The 23,568-nt window shown below is 41.6% G+C and overlaps 2 protein-coding genes across 3 annotated transcripts in view; one reads left to right on the top strand and one right to left on the bottom strand.

The window, feature by feature from the left end:
- Window positions 1-5,022: 5,022 nt before the first annotated feature.
- Window positions 5,023-19,931, bottom strand: ENY2 (ENY2 transcription and export complex 2 subunit). The gene is made up of 5 exons (XM_089664448.1): window positions 19,782-19,931; window positions 15,569-15,644; window positions 12,110-12,180; window positions 9,443-9,517; window positions 5,023-5,213 (listed from the first exon to the last, which is right to left on the bottom strand). The coding sequence occupies exons 2-5, from the start codon at window positions 15,634-15,636 to the stop codon at window positions 5,137-5,139; spliced, it is 291 nt and encodes a 96-aa protein (XP_089520574.1). The 5' UTR covers window positions 15,637-15,644; window positions 19,782-19,931; the 3' UTR covers window positions 5,023-5,136.
- NUDCD1 (NudC domain containing 1) overlaps window positions 19,849-23,568 on the top strand; it is a 188,342-nt gene continuing 184,622 nt past the window's right edge. The window contains exon 1 of one of the 2 annotated variants that reach the window (XM_089664447.1): window positions 19,849-19,909. In XM_089664447.1, the coding sequence (XP_089520573.1) occupies window positions 19,864-19,909 (46 nt within the window). In that variant the 5' untranslated portion in view covers window positions 19,849-19,863. Of the gene's footprint in view, window positions 19,910-20,127; window positions 20,305-23,568 lie in introns of those variants that run through there. The other variant, XM_089664446.1, reaches the window with a different exon arrangement.

Raw genomic sequence — 23,568 nt, forward strand, 5'->3', positions numbered from 1 at the left:
CACCTGCTCCCCATTCACACCTGAGACCTTGTAACACTAACGAGTCACAGGACACCAGGGATGCAAAATGGATAATTGGGCCCAATTTGGGCATTTTCACTTAGGGGTGTACTCACTTTTGTTGCCAGCTGTTTAGACATTAATGGCTGTATTGAGTGATTTTGAGGGGACAGCAAATTTACACTATTATACAAGCTGTACACTCAATACTTTACATTGTAGCAAAGTATAATTTCTTCAGTGTTGTCACATGAAAAGATAGAATGAAATATTTACAAAAATGTGAGGGGTGTACTCACTTTTGAGAGATACCGTAAGTGTCAGATCAAGCGTTGCGTGGGTTTTAGCATATTCCAGGTTTAACAGTACTTTGCGGATATTAAGCGTTGCTGAGCAACCCGGCAAGAGACCGGATTGGGCGTGATGCAGTATGATAAAGAGCAGTAGGACCAGCCTGGTCACCACAATTTTTGAGACTATTATGGCGTCAACATTAGAGAGATAGGTCGGTAAGATTCTGGTAGCAGTGGGTCTTTCCCCTTCTTAGCTATGAGTTTAATACGTGCCTGGGAACCAACAATCACCTTAACTGTGGCAAGTGAGGCCTTCAGTTCTTTAGATGTTGTTCTGGGTTTTTTATGACCTCCTAGATGAGTCGTCGTGGTGTTTTTGGAGTAAATTTAATAGGCAGGCCACTCCTAGGAGGTTTACCACCGTTCCAAGTTCCCATTTATGAATAATGGCTCTCACTGTAGTTTGCTGGAGTCTCAAACCTTAGAAAAGGCTTTATAACCCTTTCCAGACTAATACATGTCAATTCCTTTGTTTCCTTGAGCTTCTTTAGATCACGACATGTGTTGCTTTTTGAGATCCTTTAGTGTTCTTCACTTTGTCAGACAGCTTCTATCTAAGTGAGTTCTTGATTCAACAGGTCTGGCAAGGGAAATTTACAAAAAAAAAAAAAAATGTGGGTAATCACAGTACATTTATTATTTAGCAAGGGGAGAGGGGGGAATTACTTTCTTACATAAGGCAAGGCAGGTTTGGACAGCTTCTTTCCTCTAATGAATTAAATCATGATTTTAAAAATTGAATTTTTACTCGGGTTATCTTTGTGTTATATTACCATTTGTTTGATGATCTGAATAATTTAAAGTGGAACTTCAATTAAAAGGAGAAGTTCTGCTTGTTTGCCTCCCCCCTCAACTGCAACATTTGGCACTATTTGGGGGGGGGGGGGGGGGGGAATGGGTACCTGGTTTCGACAGGTACCTGCTCCCACTTCACAGCAGCGATCTGTGAAGTGGTCCCAGAAGACCGTGGGACCATTCACAAAGCACATCATGCTTCGCGCACGCACAGTAGGACACTGGCTGTGAAGCTGCAAGGCTTCACTTCCAGTTACCCTTACTGAAGATGCCGGCGCCTGCACCCTAAGCAAAGCTCCTCCATATCTCAGTACTGCTTACAGGCTGCTTTCAAGACATATTTATGGAATTGTGCTACTTCTATGTATGAATACATTACTTGATTTCAGTGAACATATAACTGGATTAAATGATGCATTTTAACCTCTTCACACCTAAAGGTAAAACAAATCTTGCAAATTTTTTGTAACTTTGACATGTGTTAGTAAAACCGTACATAACATCACAACTAATTTGTGTATCCAGGTGGATTATACCTTGTTTTTTTCAGGACTAATTGGGTTTTCACTTGGTGGTAAATGGCAATGGATATCTCCCGATTTTTTTTTTCAATATCAAAAGGAAAATTGGCCCAAAATACTAAAAATGTTTTTTTAATTTAGCTGTGTGCTTCTTGTTACTACCATAACTTACCACCAAATAACAACCCAAAATAAATTCTCCAGCTCTTGACGATCGCAGTGATACCACATATGTGTGTTATTAGTCGTTTGTACCCATAGTACAGCCTAGAAACAATAGTGCACATTTTGGTTAGTTTTTTTTTGTCCTACCTAAAACACTGACACCAATTTTAAAAAAATGGAGAAAAAAAAAAAATCCTGACTTTTGGCCCTGACCTAAACACTAACCCTGGCACTGACCTAGATCAAACCTTGATCTAGGTATTGTTACTTCTCCTTCTCTGGAAGGAGAGAGAGAGAGAGACATTGTATCTCTCTCCTCTATTCAGAAAGAATAAAAACACAGGGGTGGGCTTCACAGTGACTGATCACTGTGATAGCCAATCAGAGGCTATCGTAGCGATCAGGTGACCCGAAATCAGGAGTTCTGGGTCCCAATTGTGCGTACTCTCTCAATAACACCCCGGTCTTTGTGCTGGGAGCGTGCCATGCAGCGTGCTCTCAGCAGAGACAGATACGCAACCAGGTGAGGAGTACAAAGACAAGTGTGTCTTGTCTGCAGTCAAGTATGGTGCTGGGAGTGTCATGGTCTGGGGCTGCATGAGTGCTGCCAGCACTAGGGAGCTACAGTTCATTGAGGAAACCATGAATGTCAACATGTACTGGGACATACTGATACGCAAATATTTGGCCCCACGAAAAAAGCCCAGTTCCATGAGGCTGCATATTTGTGTGACGTCGGCGCAAAGGGGTTAATGTGTGCTTGATTTTCAGCTTTGTGTACAGCTAGAATAGATATCGGACTCCCCATTCACAACTTGTTTTGCAAGCATGTAAAACATCTGCGCTGGCATACTGTGTTGCGCTGTAACACTTTTTTTTTATTGTAATCCTTAAAAAACTTTTACCTTAGCAATTAAATCTTCATTCTCTGCATGCACCTGGGTGATGGCCCCAATGTTCTTACAGAAATCAAATACATGGTAGAGCTCAATGTTCTGAACCATGCACAAGCCCTTGTAGGCCATGTACATCTTAAATGAGTTAACACCTTTGTCCCTTACAAAGATTTCCATTTTTTCACCTGTATAAATAAGCACATTATGAACCTGCATTATTGCTTGAATTGAAACAAAAAGCATTTAAAAACGATATTTTGGCACGTGTTTATCAAATGCAAATTTTCAGGAGCAAATACACAAATTCATTCTAGTGCACACAAATACAATACAATGCTTACGTTTTTGGTAAAATATTAAAGATAATGTTATGTTTCGTAAATAGATAGCAAGGAATAGGAAAGCCTAGAAATAACTGTGGGCGGCGGCCTTTCACTGTAAAAGTTATTGGGTGGCTGTAAAGACAGCCGATTTCTGGCTAAAAAGTAAAAAAAAAAAAAAAAAAAAAAAAAAAAACCACACACAGACACAGTACCAGGGTCATGGCTACAGCCACCATCGTGGTATAACCACTTGCTGACGGGACGTTTTTCTCTGTACCCCAGCCAGGAAATGGTTAAAGGGGATTCTAACAATTTGTATAAACCCAATCACTAAAATCTCTTATAAATCTTTGCTGCATCCCACTTTCAGAAAGATAGGGTCCTTTCACACTGGTGATCTGATCAGGTCCACCTGTCAGTTTTGGATGGTCCATGCATTCCTTTGGACCAGCAGGTGTAAATGGGCTTGTGTGGACGTTTACGCCCGCCTACTTCCAGGTCCATTTAAAAAAAATATGGAAAAGGACTGCCGTTTGAGCGGACTGGATTGGAGGCAGCTGGATGTAAACGGACAGAGGAGTATAAAGCAGAGCAGGGTTTGTCCATTTTGCAGAAACTGAGTGGTCATGGACCTGTAATTTGAACCCCCCACCCCGTTCCAATTAGCAGGGGATTAGCAGGCAGATCCCCTGCTGATCGGAACAGAAGGTGCACATTAGAAAGGGCCCTTACATTGTTGCAGTCTGATCATTGGGGAACAGAGACTGGGCAATAAGTGTATATAACTTGCGAGCCAAAAACAATAAGCTTCTATGGATCGCTAACATTTAACACATACTCCAACTGTGCAATTAATCCATATATCAGTAAATGTTGCGCTCCCAACTACCAAGATAAAATATATAATGAGTGACTACAATCAAAAACTAATTAATCAGAATAAATATTGACAGATAATTAAATACAAATTGTGTGATCGTGATTTAGCAGCTGAAGGAGGGAGAAATCCTTGCAGGGATATCCAGCGCACAAAGGGGAAAGCATTGTGGTGTCTATAGGAAGTACCCTACATCCATCCTACACTGCAGCAATTTTGGCAGGTTCTGGGATATGTGAACCAAAAGTGTATCAAGCCTATTTATTAGGCATAGAAGGAGGTGAGCGTATATCTTAATTCATTAAAGGATTCACGGAAAGTCACTATTTGATGTTTTTGATCACTTCATCACTATTATTGGACTATTATTTGAATAATGGGAGTATTATTTTGATTCTTCTTTTTTAAATCACGATCACACAATTTGTATTTAATTATCTGTCAATATTTATTCTGATTAATTAGTTTTTGATTGTAGTCACTCATTATATATTTTATCTTGGTAGTTGGGAGCGCAACATTTACTGATATAGAGACTGAGCAATGCTTTCTGTTGACTGCAGAAGATTCATGGCATCATCTCAGCATGGCCAAAGTTGCTTTTTTTTTTTTTTTAGGGACTATGCACGCAGGTGTATAATGGCCCTACAACCTAAAATACAGGTGTTGTGTACAATCGCACATAAAAATCAATCGTTGTATGCCGATATATGCAGGTAGTTGTGCAATCAAGTGTACTGAGTTGAGTGTTGTATGTCTGTATACATGCCTCACAATTATACACAACTTGTGCCACCACTCTCTTTTCTCTATCCATTGCAATAGAGAGATTGAGTGTTGGGGTAGCACTATACAAATAGCAGGATAGCAAGACTCAATCTGGGTTTCCCAATGGCAGTAAAACATATTGTTATTCTCAAAAATCAATTGTGAAAATTCTAAACTTGAATGTCCACTATGAGGCTGCACAGCAACCAAGATTGTACGTTCCTCTGGAACAAGAGCTGGTGTTATGCTACACGTTGATTAAATAGCCTGATTAAATGGTAACTTCAGACATATAATCTTAAGAACTACAGACAGAAAAGTGTATGAATTTGATGTGGTTTTATTTTTGTCAAAACATGCTACAAATTATGTATAAAAATGGTAATGGAAAAGAAACTGTGCAAAAGACATTTTTCACATGAAAAATGCAAAGGTTGGCTAGAGACTGGCATTCTGGGCTAGGAATGCTCTTATCCTCTGTAGAAGCTCCTTCTTCACACTGTCAGGCACCAGGGCTGGAACAGGAAAAAACAACGATCAGTCATTCTCAGGAATAACACATAAATGTTTGGTACTATGCAGAAACACTGGATAGAAGAAACATTTTTTCAACAACAATTTGATAGGAGAATAGGCATTACGTTTCTGCTCATTAAAGCTCAGGATTCACAGCGAATTGGAACAGGTCAGGTTTACATCAGGTTCAGGATAGGATTTTATCCTTCAATGCTAGTGATTATTATTGGCACATTACGTATCTATAATACATTAAATCCTCTCACCACCTCCGGATCTGCTGGACAGAACGCCGTCACGTCACTTCCGGTTATGGATCTGCGTCACTTCCGGTCCACCGCACAGTCACACCCTGACATGTTTCGCCATATCCCGATTTAATCACCGGAAGTGACGCAGATCCATAACCAGAAGTGACGTGACGGCGTTCTGTCCGGCAGATCCGGAGGTGGTGAGAGCACCAGCGGTATCTGACTCACTGAAAGGCTATATTTTAAAGGCTTAACTAATATCTGAATGTTGTAAGTGCAATATTTTAGCTTATTAAAGTTGTTTACCTTTGGTAATACACGATTGGAGAAAATTGTTTCCTCTTTCTATGTAACTATGGAGAGGAGTATGTATTATGATCCTGGCTACCATTCATACCATGGGTGATTATTGGAAGAACCTCCCTATCTCTACAGTTTGGAATCTATATAACAAGGTGGAATAAAGGCTGAGTTCCGGTGATCCTAGTATCTGGAATCTATGTAATAAGGCTAATTAAAGGCTATGTTCTGGTGAGTGCACACCTGAGAGGGGGTGTATGAGAAGGCACAGCACGTGGTTCATCAATTTTTCACTGGGAGTCACATTAACAGAAGATTCACATTGTGGAAGTTTTTTTGGACTTTTTTTAATTTTTTTTTTTTTTTTCACGGGACTTACGATTTATGGTGTTTAATTTGGGCACTATTACTTGATGTCACATATATTTTATGTCACATATAATTTATTAGTATTTTTTATATATAAATATGTTTGCATTGTGGGAATAGCAATGAAGACAATGAATTATACAGAGATTGTTAATAGGATTTAATGTATTATAGATACATGATGCACCGCTAATAATCACTAGCATTGAAGATGGTAATTTTTGAAACAAGTTTTGACATAGCATTTAAAGTGGCAGCTATTTGGATATAATAATATTTAAAAGCATCATTTGGCACGATTTAGTGATCATTATATATTTTTTTTTGGGTCACTCTATAAAATAACAGGATTTTATCCTGTTCACAACTTATAACATGCAGTTTAGAAACAGTTCCCATAGAAGTCAATAGCCTGTAATCCGCATCTAACCTGACCGCACTACTCAGAAATTGGACAGGGCTATTTTTCAATCCGTACTGAATCCACACTGCCAGTGCACCGGACATATGTGAACAGGCACCATAGGAATGTTATTTCACATATCATGCAGACTGGATGCGGTTCAAACCACATCCAATCTGTATAAATCTGAACTGGCACTCAGCCTGCAATGTGCACTCTTTCAGTTGGCCATTGGGCTGCCTATCAGGTCTATCAAATAGGCAGCCCGACAGTTAACTGAAGAAGCACACACAGCAAACTGACAACGTTGCTGCGACTTGCAAGAAATCAGAGCAGTGCTGCCAGCAACAGTGCTGTTACTAAAAAATTCACAGCCCTGGGTAAAGAAAAGAATCCCCACCCCCTTTAAAATAATTAATTTAAAGGGAGGTGAGTCTTTTCTATACCAGCTGTATTAAAGAACACACACCTAGATTGTGGTGTGCTGAAAAAACAAAAATGTCAGGCACAATATTCCCAATGCACACGTTCCTGGGAAATGGCTGTTAGATGTCAGTGGGTGCTGCAGCGACCACCGGCTGGAAACTGTTGAAATTCAAAGTGACAATGTCACCAGCACAACAGGGGTCTCCAAAACAGATCCAAAGCTTTATTCAGGAATCACATCATATTTAGAGAAACATTTTGGAGTCACGCAGAGCCCCTTCATCAAGCATGTGACTGGAAAAAAATATCAGGTGCATTTTTTGGGCTGGTGACCCACTAGAGATAAATGGGAATGCTCTGCAATGTGAAAGGGTCCTAAAAATCCTTCACTTAATGTATTCCCATCTTCCCATGTCCTCTTATCCTGCATCTGCATCCTACTGGCCAAAAAGTTCACAAGCTTGACACCTAGTGAAGACTAATGTAAATGAATTAAAGAGGATGAACTTGCTTTGAACCTGTTTTTTCAGCAGTGAATTTTTTATGCTGCACTCACAGAATACTTGAGTGCTCTTTGAGTATAAATAAATCAATTAATAGACCAAAAGTGGCAAAAATACAACATCAAATAGCTCTACGTACTCATGATTATGACTAAATCTGTATAGCGCAAAGGTTCATCTGAGAAGATTCCTCTGTAATGTAATCCAGTCAGATACCTCAGGATTAGCCATGGGTTAAACAACATACATATCTACCGGTAATAGGTAAAAGTGCATGTTAAAATCCTGTAGAACTCAGACATTAAAATAAGTGGCAGTGTTACAATACACTGTTAAAGTATCAGCTGATGGAAAAAGAACTGGCAAGTGGCTGTGTTAAAATTCCACAGCATGACTTATGATTCGATAAGTCCACCTATTTTTCTCAAGGAATCCTCCTTTCCTTGACGAAAATAGGCAGACCTATTGAAACGTGTTGGTAGTGACACCGTGAAAGAGAGTGACATCACCAACAGAGTAGTTTGAATTTAGAGTGGCATTTTTCACACAACCTGTCATTTAGATATCAGTGTATTCTACCTAAGCTTGTTTTTGGTATTACTGCTACCTTTTAAAATTAGTCCTACACAATTTTAACCACTTGCTGTCCGGCCACTGTATATAAATGGCAGGATAGTGGCAGTCCAGGAGTGGGTTGACACCTCGCCATTTTGGACTGTACGCGCTCCATGGGAGCACGCAGCACCGTGATCCGGTGCCCGTTGTGTCCTCCGGACACAGTGGAACACTGATCGTCCTACTCTGTGTGATGTCCCGATCATGTGATCACTGATTGGCCATTCAGTGATCACATGCAGAGTAGTAAGCAAGAGGTCACTTCTGACATCATTGCTTACGTGTGAAATCTGTGAATGATGACGGATGTCACATGGTACAAGGCTATTCACAACAGCCTTGTACCATGTGACAAGCTGTGACCAATCACAGCTCACACAGTAGTTCTCAATGGCTGCAAGAATGCACCCAGAGAGAAGGAGAAATTATTGCTTTTACAGCCTTTATGGGTGCAAAAGCAATCAGTGTAAAAAAAAAAAGGAAAAAAAAAAATCTTCATTACCCCCCACAAGTAGTACAGTGTCACCATGGTGACACTGTAATGCTAGGGTGACAGTATGTAAAAAAATTAAATAAAATAAATAATATAAAAAAATTAAATAAAAATGCAAACAAATTTTGTTTTAAAATTATAAGTTTTGGTTATAAACGAATTTGGGTTATTTTTTTTTCTAAAAAGATAACTGAATACATTTTGGCCAAGATTTATGATGAAATATTATTTATTTGCAAAATTGTATAAGAAAAACCACTTTTTTTCAACATTTTTGGACTTTTTTATTTATATAGCAAAAACAATAAAAATCCCAGTGGTGAATAAATACCACCAAAATAAAGCTTTATCTGTCTCAAAAAAAAAAAAAATGCTAAAAAATTCATATGGGTACAGCGTTGCATACCCGCGCAATTGTCATTCAAAGTGTGATAGTGCTGAAAGCTGAAAATTGGCCTGGACAGGAAGGGGGTGAAAGTGTCCTGACTTGAAGAGGTTAACAAACGGTTTTATCTATTGGATATACCGTACATGTTATTTAAACTCTTGGCTTAACTGGAGGGAGGTGACTGGCTTACCAAACGGGGGAATCTTTTCAGCTGATTTGTTGAGCTACACATGTATTCATGATCATCAGGAAGTAGAGCTATTTTATGCTGCATCTTTGTCACAACTGGACTATGAAGTGTCTTATTTACACTCAAGGCAAGTGCACTTATTCCTATACCAGATTAGTGGAGAGTTGGTTTAACTTAGTTAAAATGCAGTCGGATATATTAATCTTACCTCCTAGAGTGTGCAGAAGTGACCAGATTGTGTATACACATACAAACTGCACCAGGGTGTACAGACCAATGATAAGACTCACCTCTGCCTTTGGGAGTAATCTCTGCAACCAGATCATCAACTGTAACATGTTCTAGTCCTTTCTCGTTAATTACATCTAAAAGATGGGGAAAACATTTTATTAAAGAAGTCAACAGTTTGAGTTCAGAAAACAGCAAGTACAGCAAGGTAAGAAAATATCCACCCAACCAACTTTCTGTTAAAGCAGAAATTTGAAACAAGTGGTTGTAAACCTAAAAAACACAAATCAGTCTAATCCTACAGTTGAACAGAATTTACTTTTACTGAGCATTTGAGCTTAGCTTGGTATCTTGAAGCAATCCCCTTCTCCAGAAATCCCCCCCTGCTCTTCTGAACAGAATAAAACCAACACAAGCAGAAAAATGGTGTCACCGCTCCTCTTTTCCTGTGAGTGACAGGCTGTGCTGAAGACGAGACCAGCATGAGCCTCCATGTAATACACTACAAAAGGGATTGGGGAGCAGGTGTCCTCTCCTTGCTGGTCTCTGCCTTCACAAGATGGAGAACTCAGCACCAGTGATTTATGACACAGATCAGCATAACTTCAGTAATTCTGTAGGCAAGTCAGCTGACAATTGCTCTGCTCTATTTACAGCACTTTGTGAATTGCTGTTTACAGAGTTTTACATGAAAATGTTTCCTGGTCCACATTGGCACTTTAAACTGCAGGATTCCTAGGCGTCTTAACATTAACCCCTTCCTATCAGCTTTCTCCTGATTAGCACAGATCCTGTGCTGCAAGCAGAGCTGACAGTCAATGGCACCTGCGTATTCCCCTGAATGCACTCAGGAGGCACAGAGATGTCAGATAGCTGTGCACGTTCAGGCTGGAGGGTGTGTATAACTGAGGGATTGTGTGACATCACATCTTCATCTACTGTTCTCTGATCCTAAGCCACGCCCACAGACCCGCAGTTTTTGGAGGGCTGAGACAAGCCAAAAAAGCATTTTTCTGAGGTACACTCACAGCTGTATGTATGTTTACATTAAAATGTATTCATTTATGCCAAGAAGTAAATTTTTTATATTTGCATTTACAACCATTTTAACCCCTTCACGCCTAAGGGTAAAACAAATCTTAATGCCTAAGCACAATTTTGCAACGTTGACGTGTTAGTAAAACCGTTTTGTAAAATATGTAAGAGGATGTTACAGCAAGTAAATAGATACCCAACATGTCACGCTTTAAAATTGCGCATGCTCGTGGAAAATAAAAATAATACATATGTACCATAACAAAACATAATATAAAAAAATTTATATATTATGTTTTGTTATGGTACATATGTATTATTTTTATTTTGATCACCTAGACCACTTGATGACTATCATATTTATTGTTGTTATCCTCCACTCTTCCTACCACTCCATCCCCCACAGCTATCTCCTCCTGTGCCACCATCCCCTCCCTCCTAGATTGTAAGCTCAAAAGAGCAGGGCCCTCAATCCCCTCATGTTTTGCATTGTATTGGTATTGTTCTGTCACATGTTCTGTCCCCCTTTGTAATGTACAGTGCTGAGCGAACTACTGACGCTTTATAAATACTGTATAATAATAATAATAATTGTTGATTCACGTGGTTTATTGCATATACTATTTTTCTATGAAGGTTGTTATAAAGCGGCACTTCTTTCACTTTAGTGTTTTTGGGATATATTGGTAGCGCCACATTCTTTTAGATTTTGTTTTCTATTTATATCATGGGTATATGATTTAATGTTGGCAGCTCCTCTTTTTAGTTCATTTTTTTGGTGTATAGTAGTGTGAGAGGTTCACACCATCCCTGTTAGTTTTAATTTTAGTTTTTTAATTTTTTGTGTTATAAATTAGCGCAGGAGGTTCACACCATTAATGTTGGTGAACAACCGGGGTACATCAAGTACATAATCTATATTTTTCCTTACAGGTACATTTTCAACTATTATTATGCAGCAATTTCTATAGGGGACCCAGATCAAGTAAATGGGCCTTGCATTTTACTGGTACAAATGGCAACATCAAGGAATCTATCAACTTGGCTGGTTACAGTATAAGATCGGTGTTTGTGAAACACACAACAGAAGTACACACAAAAGGTGACAGAAGATGAAAGAAATTCGATCAACAGACAAATTTCAGTCTTAATCCAGATATCAATTCAATATTTAAACATAAGAGAAACCTGCTCAGTTATTTGACTACCAAAAATAGTGTGCTTAGTTTAGCCCCTGGCTTACCAGTTATCTTGTGTAAACCAAGTGTCAGCAGGTTACAATATATTCAGACAGCTAGACTATCCAGTGCAGGACAATGTAAAAAAAAACACAATGTGTTTTTTAGTGCTGTGGTAGCTCAGTGTGCGCTATGGCATAGTTTATGTAAACACAACAGATATTCCTCCTTGATGGAGGTAAATTAAGATGAGGAATGGTATGGACCCAATTGTGCTTTTTTGCTGCTGACTCCTGTGGTGGATGGACAGCTCAACAGATAATACGCTTCCAAGTTTAAAATAAAGAGAACCTGGTATAAAAAGGTTCCATAGCTTGGAAATAATCTAAAAATAAAATAAAATACAGCCGACATGTTTTCAGGAGATGGACTCCACCCCCCTTTTTCAGGGATAACAATTGGGAGAGAAACACACAAGCATAGTTTGAATTTAGGCCTAAGAAAAACACTCCATACCTTTGCAGTGTGCCTTCAGCTGGTCTCTCCATCCACATTCAATTAGTTTTGCTCTCAACAGGTCTTTAAGGCTGAAAGATAGGCAGAATAAATCTTAAGTGTCCTATATAGAAATGTGGGTTAAATATACAGACATCTCCAACAGTTTGTCAAATTATTTTTAACATCACACATTCAAGACAGAAGTGTTACATAAATAACCACCAGCTCTACAAGAAGTACAAGCATAAATACGGGAAAGGCCCTCTGTTTCCTCTTGTGCCAGATTGTATTGTAACTGTAATGTCTACCTTCACTTTGTAAAGTGCTGAGCAAACTGTTGGCGCTATATAAATCCTGTATAATAATAATAAATAAAGCTAATGGAGTCTGGTCACCTGTAACCTGCACACTATTGATGTGACAATCCAACTCTGAAGTACCTTTGGCAATCTATTCTCTTTACTGCCCTTGTTCTTCTTGTCTGTGGGAACTGGTAAGTGGACCCCCTGACACCAATGGTGGATAATTTCACACTGAGTTGGAAGAGATAATACCAAAGGAGGCATTGTTTAGAGATGGCAATTCCCCTGCTTGGACATACACTCTACATTTATTATTACAGAGGGGTCTCTTCCTCACACAGCTCTTGGCTTGAATACCTCAAGACAGCACTACTATATCCAGGGTTCATTCTCCATGCTGTTTATAAAATGTGGTACAGTGGTATGATAATAACATATAATCCTTTAGCCACTTCTTTTGTGTTCAACACACACACACACACGATAATATATATTAAAACAACCAAATGATTATTAAAAAGCCCCCAAACACCATATTCTTGTGACCATGGAAATAAATAGACCAGATCTTCTTCAAGGCTCCACAGTGTCCCACCAGCATGTTCAGATAAATTGCGCACTCAAAAGATGGCATCGGCCACCAGAGAAGCCAGCAAGCATACAAGACTATGTCTTGTGTATATCAAGTAGGATGTCCACTTCCTTCTGCAGGATCCTTGAAGCCCATCCGCTCATAAACCACTATTACATCTCCATTGCCAAACAGGTTTTAGAGAAATAGCACAAAAAAGATACTTCTAGTGCAATAGACTTTAGAGCTGAAACAACTAATCGACATATTTAATTATAAAAATAGTTGTCAACTATTTTCATAATTGATTATTTGGTCAGCCGATTAGTTGGCATGCATAGAGAATGAATTATTTGTTTACATATCAGAAAATAGAGCGCAGCCCGCATACAGCTCAGTGCAGGGCTCTGTGCCGGGAAGATCAGCATCTGAACCCAGAGAAGTTGATAGACTGGAAGTAATATACTGCATTCCAATTGAAATTTTCTATTCTGCTCCTTCAAAGTTTCCCATCACTGAAGAAGCATGACTTTATTTAAGTCAAACAACAAAACATAAAAATTTCCAGCTCAACTTGCCAGTCAGCTTGCAAAAAAACAAATGAACCTGTCTAACAGTATTCGTTAAAAACTCCCAGCTCTACTTTCCAGTCAGCTTGCAAACAAACCGAATTAACCTAACAGTATGCATTAAAAACAGGGGTTTCGTTGGCGCACATTTGCAAATACACATGTAAGCTACAGAGCCACGTCAAGGCACCCCAGTATTCTGTAGTTCCTAACTCTACAAATTTTAAGAGCCCCCACAGTAGAGGCACATGTATTTAATGGATAGACCAAGGGCAGGTGAACCTGAGAGAGCCCACCTCTCCTTAAAGGTACAGGAGCGCACTGGACACACCTAGCATGTAGCACAATGGCAGCTAAGACACATGTAGACGCATACTGTTAGACAGGTTAATTTGGTTTGTTTGCAAGCTGGCTGGCAAGTTGAGCTGGGAATTTTCATGTTTTGTTGTTTGACATGCATCGCCCTTCCATGTGGTCCTTGCTGTGGGGGCCGGTTGTGGACTGGGGCGTTTTTGTACTGTTGCATTGTTGGTCAAGGGGGTGCACTGGACACCTTAGCTGCCATTGTGCTACATGCTGGGTGTTCAGTGCACTCCTTTACCTTTAAGGAGGGGTGGGCTCTCTCAGGTTCACCTGCCCTTGGTCTATCCATTAAATACATGTGCCTCTACTATGGGGGCTGCTAAAATTTGAAGAGTTGGGAACTACAGAATACTGGGGTGCCATGACGTGGCTCTGTAGCTTATGCGTGTATTTACAAATGTGTGCCAACTAAACCCCTGTTTTTAATGCATACTGTTAAACAGGTTAATTCAGTTTGCAACCTGGCTGGCAAGTTGTGCTGGGAATTTTTATGTTTTGTTGTATGTCATGCGTCACCTTCCATGTGCTCCTTGCTGTGAGGGCCGGTTGTGACTGGGGCGGTGGCCATTTTTTGTACTGACTATATTTTAGGCCTCAGAATTATTACACATTCTTGGCATAAGGAAGCACAATGTGTTATTATTTGGGCTGATGTACAAAGATAAGAGAGAGCACATATTTAACTAAACTAAAAAAAAACAAAGGCTATAAATCCATGCAGGTTATGGGAAAAATACAGTTCACTGTGACGTTTTTCCATTAAGCATTAAAGTGGTTCTAAAGGCTCAAGGTTTTCTACCTTCATGCATTTTATGCATGAAGGTAAAAAACCTTCTGTGTGCAGCAGCCCCGCCTGACACTTACCTGAGCCCTATTGCGATCCAGCAATGTCCACCAGAGCCTCAGCACTCTCAGCAAATAGCTCCCACTGCTATCAATCACAGCCCAAGATCCAAGAGGTGGAGGGGTTGAGCCATGGCTCTGTGTGTGAATGTACATGCAGAGCTGCGGCTCAGGTAGCAGCTTGCTATGGGGGCCAGGAGTGACAGTGGGGGAACCGAGAAGAGGAGGATTCGGTCTGCTCTGTGAAAAACCACTGCACAGAGCAGGTAAGCATGACAGGTGTTTTTTTTTTTTTTTTATTTAAACAAGCCTTTAGTATCACTTTAGGTTGTCCAGACACCTATGAGAAGGTATGCTATATATGTACAGCCAATAACGAGCACCAAAATATTCCCCCATGATTGACACTGACCTTCTCTGCTTTAGTTCACACCTTATTTCATTATCAATAAAAAGGAAACAAAAGTCAGGGCAAAAATGTTCAACACATACAAAAGTATATAGTATTGGAAAAGATTAATAAAAATCTGACTGGAGGTCCAAAATGAGAACTCTGTTTTCTCAGTAGGAAAAACTCTTTAGAGAGCCCAAATATACTGAAGTATGAGTCGTCTGAAAAAAGGCCATAGAAAACAATTGTCTTTGCTCTTTTTATGATATTGTGCAAGTTGAAATTTAAAGAAGAGTGGGATTGGTTGGAATAGAAAGCTCAGGCAGTTCTTCTTCCAGGCACTCTTAAACATGGAGCATAGCGAGACTGAACCCTTCCTCATGTAAATGTACCAATAACACAACATAGAAAAGCTGACGATGGCTTATTATTACTTACCGTTCTCTCTCCCCTGTTTCAATCAGCTTCTGGTTAATAGCCGCTCTTATCTGAGCATCTTTGTTCATGGTGCAGGCTTGTATGGAAAAATAAATTGTCATTAGTAACGGCCATACTGAAAGTTACATGCTGAAGAAACAAGATAAAAAATAACATTTACACAAAAGGAAAATGAGCAGAAAAAAATAGTTCCTGACTTGCCCAACAGAGATATTTCACCTCTAGAGAAAGGTAGGCAGCTATGAATAAATGTGAAACGCATTAACAGTTGTCTGCCATTTCCCTCTCCTGCATTTGTGGAAATGTGATTGTATTGAAGAATCTACGATGAATGTGACTTTTAGATGTGGGGCTGACCAAATTCTCTTTTTTTTTCCTAGGTAGCTGATGTCTTCTGCACACACCAGTAATCATTAAAACATACCAAGGAGCAGCTTATAGGTTTGTTACGGTCTGTGGCCCCAATGAAGGGCTATTCCCATGCATCCTGTCCTTCTGACATCCATACAGGAAGTGGGGTGGGTGGGGTGCAGTTGTAATCAGGAAAGAATTGCAAGGGCAAAGATAAAAACATAGGCAGATTTCTACCTTTTCTTCACTCTGCTAAAATTGTCCTGGTTATAGATTTATTATCTCTTACTGAATAAACAGGAAGTGATGGCAAATCTCCCCTACAGGGTTACAGATGAAAACATGAGCATGGCAAAGGCTTTAACCTCCTCTCCTCTTTGTTCATCCACAGAACTAGCTTTCAGCAATCAGAATACAGGGTGTTTTGTGAATGGACAAGGGGAGAGGAAGTGGCAGTTAACTAACAAGATCCTCAACTGTACTATAGTTGGAACTGTCAATTGCTGCATCAGAAGAAATGTGCAGCCTGTAGTATCCAAGATAAAAGAATCTGGAGTCATCAACTTTGCCAAGAATAGGTAATCAGCCGGCTGCCCATGACGTCTTTAGAAAGAAAAGAAAAACTGTGCATGTTTACAACCCCTGTGGAGATTTGCAGGTTCAGACTATGGAGAAAGAAGGAAACAAAGCCAGAAAGTTAGTATCTATCGGTTTTACTGAATAACTACTTCCCCTTTGATTCACAGTCAAAAGATGTCCTCGGTTGGAAGTGGAATACCAGGGTTATAGCAGCAGCAGTATGCCATAAATTCGGTATTGTTTTTTTCAGCCGGGAATTCTCTTGCTGCTAAAAGTGATCTAAGTGGTGGATTCGCTGCTGGAACACTTTTAGAAGCAGCAGGAGGGGTCGCCCTCCCGCCGCTTTCTGGTGGTTCCCGGGCTTACCTGCCTGATCGGTAAGCCTGGGAACCAATCCAGTGATCGTGGTGGCTGAGCATAGAGATTGGCTGAGGAAAGATGGCGTCAGCTAATCTCTATGGGCTAGGAGGACCAGAGCGACGTCATTTCTGGTTCTGGCCCAAAGTAAACAATGCCATTTTTTTTAACGCACTAGATCAATGTTTTGTTTTTTAATCTAGTGCATTCCATTGTAGAGGAGAGATGTGGAGTCTTATGCACCCCAGATCTCTTCATAAAGAGGACCTGTCAAGCTGTATTGTCATTGCAAGAGAGGTACTGACCTCTAGATAAAGTGTTAAAGCTGTAAAGCGCTACCCTATATGCGTAAAAACACCTCAAAATATACATGTTATGAATTTAGGAAATGTAGTTCCTCTACATCTAAACCCTCAACGTAATTGTGAAAAAATTTCGTAAATAAATAATTCATAAATTATAGTTACTTAACTGCTTCACATCCGCCCTATAGCAGAAATACTGCTACAGGGCAACACGAGTGTGCAAAATCACATATATATATATGTGGTTTTGCAGTTCCCGGTAGGGCCCTACCTGCGCCACCATTTGTGGCCTCAGCTGTCAATCACTGGGTCCTGGACGGTGATTGCCTAGCACCTCCGATGGAGAAGAGGGGGGGGACTGTTTGTAAACAATACACAGCAATGCATAGCACAGCCATACAAAGCAGTGTGCTTACAGGGCAACAAACACACAGCACACTATGTAAAAAGGCACACAGCACAGTTAACCCTTTGATCGCCCCACGTTAACCCCTTCCTGCTCAGTGCCATTAGTACAGTGTCATTTCTTTTTATTATCGCTGTTCACTGTATTGGTGTCCCTAGGGATGTCAGTGACACCAAGTCAGTTCCCCCCAGTGTCAGAATGCCCACCATAGTCCTGATCGCCGCCATTACTAGTAAAAATAAAATTTTTAAAATGTATATATATACCACCATTTGTAAACGCTATAACTTTCACGTAAACCAATTCATTTACACATGTTGGGATTTTTTTTTAGCTAAGAAATACATTTTGGCCTAAATTTATGCCGACATTTGATTTTTTACTGGACATGTGTAATAGCAAAAAGTCACAAATATAGTTTTTTTTTCTCAAAATTGTCTTTTTTTTTTTAAATAGTGCAAAAAAAAAAAAACACACAGGCGATCAAATACCACGAAAAGAAAGCTCAATTTGTGGGAAAAAAAGGATGTAAAATTAATTTGGGTGCAGTGTTGCATGACCACGCAACTGTCAGTTAAAATAACGCAATGCAAAAAATGGCCTGGTCAGGAAGGGGGGGTGAATCCTCTGGAGGGCAAGGGGTTAATGTGCAAACTTGTAATGATTCTTCAAAGTGCAAACGTGTGATAATTCTTCATATGGTGCAGTGAATCCTTAGTGCTCCCCCCTCCAGGTCCCACTTACTCACCAGCTCCTGTGGACTCTTATAAGAACAAGAGCCTAACATGATTGTTCTAAGAGTCCACAAGAGCTGGTGAGTAAGTGGGACCACCGGAGGGGGGAGCACTAAGGATTCGCTGCACTTTGTGAAGAATTATCGCACATTTGCACTTTGAAGAATCACTGCATGTTTGCACATTAAGGCTGGGTTCACACTACTGCGGTGCGGCATATTGCATGTGATTCGCACAGGGACCACACCGCATTGCTGGGCAAATCACATGCGAATTCTGTGCGGTGCGATTCGAGACATACATTATGTATGGTTCAAATTGCACCGCATCAGGACCCATTTTTGGTCCACACTAGAATTGGATCGCATGGGTATTCACATCCATGTCATCCAATTCTGTACATCACACCGCGTTTTGTTAACTGATTTCGGAGTGTTAACTTAACATACACACCCGCAATAGTTTGCATGAACAGGGTGTGATTATGATGCGGAATTCGCGAAAAAAATGCTGCGAATTCCGCACCGCATTAGTGTTAACCAGGGCTAAGAGACTGTAATTTATGTATTGTTTGTTTATTCCATTTTTTCACAATTACGTTGAGGGTGTAATTGTAGAGAAAGTACATTTCATACATTCAAAACATTTATATCATGAGGTATTTTGCACGCATTTAGGGCAACGCTTCATGGCTTTAACAGTTATGTATCACGGAATATAAATATTGAAGAATACATTATTTTACATACTGGGTTACCGAAATTATACACCAAACTTTTTTTGGGGTTTTTATCCAATTAATAGAAACAATAATCGCCCAACTAATTGATTCTGAAAATAATCGTTTGTTGCCGCCCTCATCTGAAGGCTTGGGTGGTACATTGTATACTAATGCAGATGTGGGCGGGAGCGGGAAGGTGGTACATTGTATACTAATGCAGATGTGGGCGGGAGCGGGAAGGTGGTACATTGTATACTAATGCAGATGTGTGCGGGAGGGTTTCCTGTGGGTGCGGACACACTGCTACCTCCACACCTGGGTGGCATCTGCTTGGGAAATCCCTGAGCATGTGCCGAAGGACTCTGCGGGGTTCCAAAGACCTGAGTGGAATCCAGCAAAGCAAACCCCTGGGGTGTGGTACATAGTCCTCCCTGAAGGCAGAGGGGGCCAGAGGAATGGGGGGGGGGATCTCCCTGGGTGTGGTACAGATGGAGGAATGACTGACAACACAGGCCTGCTGGTGAGGGGAGAGCCAGGGAGGAGTAAGAGGGGGTCTCTGCACGGAGGTCAGAGACTGAAACAAAACCTGCTGGGGGTCAGCCCCTTCCTCCCACAGCTGAAGAGAGAGGTCTAAGCCAAGGCCATTCTTCAGGGGCCCCTATTGCAGGGCCACGTGTGAGCCCTATACTCCATATGGGATGGAGAACCCCGGGCGGAAATGAGGGGCTCCCCTCGCGCAGCCATCACCCATTGCTCTCACCTGGACCTCGCAGACACCACACCGGAAACTCCTCCTGGTTGCCCAGCAACCCCCGGCAAGGGCGGGACAGCCCACTCCATAGATGGGTGGAGTTACCTTAGACGTGATCACATCGCGCCCTCACTATGGTAATGCCCACAGCTTAAATATTTATATACTATTTCAATGGTAGCAGTTGGGAACGTATTTATCGGTAAGCTGTGTAACACGCTGGTTTGTTTTTTAGCCGTTTTGAGCTGGTTAAAATGTGTCCTTTAAGATAAACTACACTTCCCGGCATGCATTTCTCAGAGGTTCGCGGGGAAATCGCTCCCTTCCGGAAAGGGCGCACTGGGAAGTGATTAGAAGGTTCCGGTTTCCTGTTTGTACTGAAGTGAGTGGAAGGGACAGGGCTGAGGTGCTGGAAGCATGGAGGCGGCTAACTGCTCTCTGAGGGTGAACAGGCTGTTGCTGGACCCCAAGTTTGAGAGCTACAAGTTGTCTCTGGACCCCCTGCCTTGTTATGGGGTGGACTTGGATGCTGGTAAGTGTGTGACACATGGGGCCATCACATCTGTCTGTGCAGCTTCTGGAGTCAGGGCTGGTTCATGCATGGGGTGTCCAGGTAAGGGATGCAGCCAAGATATGTTAAATTATATCCACAACCCAAACTTTTTTCGTTTTATTCCTTTTTGGATAGAGTAAGGGAGGGTTAAATCCCCTGTTAGGTGTTTGTTTGTTCTCTATGTCCCATTGGAGATATTTTTCTTCACTTCCTATCCTGTGAACACAACAGGAAGTGAGAGGAAATGAATGAAAAGGATGTCCCCTCTCAGACCATGTCCCCATTGGACACTTTCACCTCTCTTCCTGTTCTTGTGACAGTTTAAAATGTTGTGGTGTTTCGGTGATCTCAATGAGCAGGACTAACACCAAAGAGGACACAGACAGGGATTAAAACCTGACAGCACCTCTAGCTCCTTAACTCCTTTGTGCCAAGAGTATGCAAATATGTGGCCTCTCTGCAGGTGGGCCTTGAGAGGCCACATATTTCTGTACCCAAATATAAATACACCCCTGCTGAGAGGGTGCACCCTACACAGTTCCTAACTGAAAGCTGCCAATCGCTTTGTTGGTACAGCCAATCACGGCAGTCATATGATCATAAACCCCGCCCTGCCTCTCGGCATCAGAAACCTCCTAAAGTGGTGGGAGGTATGGCATTAAGGGGTTAAAGTAGTAGCAAAAAAAAAAAAAAAATGCCCACCTGAAGGTTTAATGCCGTAATGTGTTAGTATGCGCTGTGTATTAGCACATTATGACAGATTTACCTTACAAATGGAGCTGTTCAGAAGAGCGCTGTGACTGCTGCAGGTGCATTCACCTTCACCTGGTCTTCCTTCTTGGTTCGCGGGCTTTGGCCAAATGGCTGGGCTGTGATGACCTCATTGCCGGGGCATGTGTACAGGAGTCACCATAGCGGCATGGTACTCTCTATATCCACGGCACACTCATTGTCCCATGCATGCAGAGAGCATGGCGCATGCCCTATTTACTTAGGCTGATGCCAGTATTTAATGAACTGCTTTAACACTTCACCCAGAACAGGAAATTAACGATTCTCCTTTAGTTATACTTTAACCAATTGGCAACTGCGCTATAGCCGGATGACGGCAACAGTGCAGTTGTCCAGTACTGGGAGGGCGTCATATGACATCCCCCCCAGAACGCACCCTCATGCGCTCAACCGGCGATCTCCGTGATCGCTGTGTCCTACGGACACAGCTGATCACATGATGTGGTAAAAGGCCAATGACAGCTATCACAGCATGAGGAAAGTACTGCCGATAACTGGCAATTGTCAGAAAACAGATCGGCACTAATCAGCAGGGCATTGATGATCAGTACCCGTCAGTGCTGCCCACCAGTGCCGTTGTCAGTGCCACCCATCAGTGCCGCCTATCAGTGTCCATCATTGCTGCATATCAGTGCTGCCTATCAGTGCCCATCAGTGCAGCCTCATCAATGCACATCAGTGAAGGAGAAAAATTACCTGTTTGCAAAATTTTGTAATGGAAATAAAGAAAAACGTTTTTTTTTCCAATTTCTTGTTTATAGCGCAAAAAATAAAACACCAAGTGGTGATTAAATACCACCAAAAGAATTCTCAAGTTGTGTGAAAAAAAGATAAACATTTCGAGAGAGAGAGAAAGATTTGTCAGTACACCTGAACCATCCTAGGACAGCCTGCTTCACGTCTTTATCATTGGCGAAATGCTGATCTCAGAGGAACTCTTTTTAAGAAGTCAAAACCGGTGGAAATCACTCGAAGCAAGGTCCAGGCTGTAAGGGGGATGTAGCAATACCTCCCAGCCAAGTTGCTGTAATGTGTATGTGGTGCAGTGAGCAGTATGAGCTTGTGCATTGGCCTATCGGTGCAGCCTCATCAATGCACATCAGTGAAGGAGAAAAATTGCCTGTTTGCAAAATTATATAATTTTAAAAATTATATAATAGAAACAGTTTGTAGTGCAGTGAGCTGTATGAGCTTGAGCATTGTCCTGGAGGAACAAGAATGCCTTTGCAGGCCTTCAACTCTTCTGTGCCGGTCAAAAGCAGAAAGCTGTCTTGGTACCCAGCGTGCGCTAACTTTTTGAAAATGCAAATGATTGTGAGTGATTTTGTTCACCATCCCACAGAAAGCTTAGTCTATTGTGCACTTTCACAACAGATTATTATTATTACATCGAGTTTATATAGCGCCAAAGGGTATGCTCAGCGCTGTACAACAGGGGGGTGGACAACACATGGCACAGTACAACAATAACAAACAACGTACGAGGGGTAAGAGGGCCCTACTCCTTTGAGCTTACAATCTAGGAGGGAGGGGGTAATGGTACAGTAGGAAGTGGCTGAGGGGAATGAGGGGTGGGAGGAAAGAGGGAGAATGGCCGTTAGGTGAGGGTGGGGTAGGCTTCCCTGAAGACATGGGTTTTGAGGGAGCGCCTGAATGTGAGGAGGGAAGGCGACAGTCTGATGGATTGGGGCAGTGAGTTCCAGAGGATGGGGGAGGACCTGGAGAAGTCTTGCAGTCGTGCATGGGAGGAGGAGACCAGGGAGCAGGATAGAAGGAGGTCCAGTGAGGAGCGAAGGGTACGGGTAGGGCGGTAATTGGGGATCAGGTTGGTGAGGTAGTCAGGGGCAGTGTTGTGAACGGCTTTGTAGGTCAGGGTTAGAAGTTTAAATTTGATGCGTTGGGCAATCGGGAGCCAGTGGAGGGAGAGGCAGAGGGGGGTGGCAGAGGTGGAGCGGGTGTTGAGGTGGATGAGTCTAGCTGCTGAGTTCAAGATTATGCGTCGAATATCCAGGATCAGGTTTTGCATGTGCAAAATGTTCACATGAATGACTGCTGTGGGCTGGGAACCACCAGAGCCGAGATCGTCGGACAGACGTACAACCATCTTTGAAACGTTTACACCATTCAAATGTCTTGCTGTGACTGAGCGGCTCATCACAGTACTGTGCTTGAAGTCTTGTGTAGATTTCTGCAGATTTTACACCTTCATTTACAAGAAACTTTATCTCCACACATGCATGCGCTAACATTGTTGTCTGCCATCTTGCTTAATGGTCTCTGGACTGACTCGTGACATGTGCGCCACCTATCAGTAATAGGACACACTTGCCACTTACTACTGTGTGTATTACCGCCCCACAAGCATCCCTTTTTAAACCTGTAAAATTAAAAGTCCTGGTTTAACCTAAAAGCCCCTCGTACTTTAACCCCTTGGCGCTGGCGCCTCCTGGC

The sequence above is a fragment of the Staurois parvus genome, unplaced genomic scaffold (genome assembly GCF_062004578.1).
Source record: "Staurois parvus isolate SC_StPar_1 unplaced genomic scaffold, SC_StPar_1.0 ptg000047l, whole genome shotgun sequence".
Taxonomy (NCBI): domain Eukaryota; kingdom Metazoa; phylum Chordata; class Amphibia; order Anura; family Ranidae; genus Staurois; species Staurois parvus.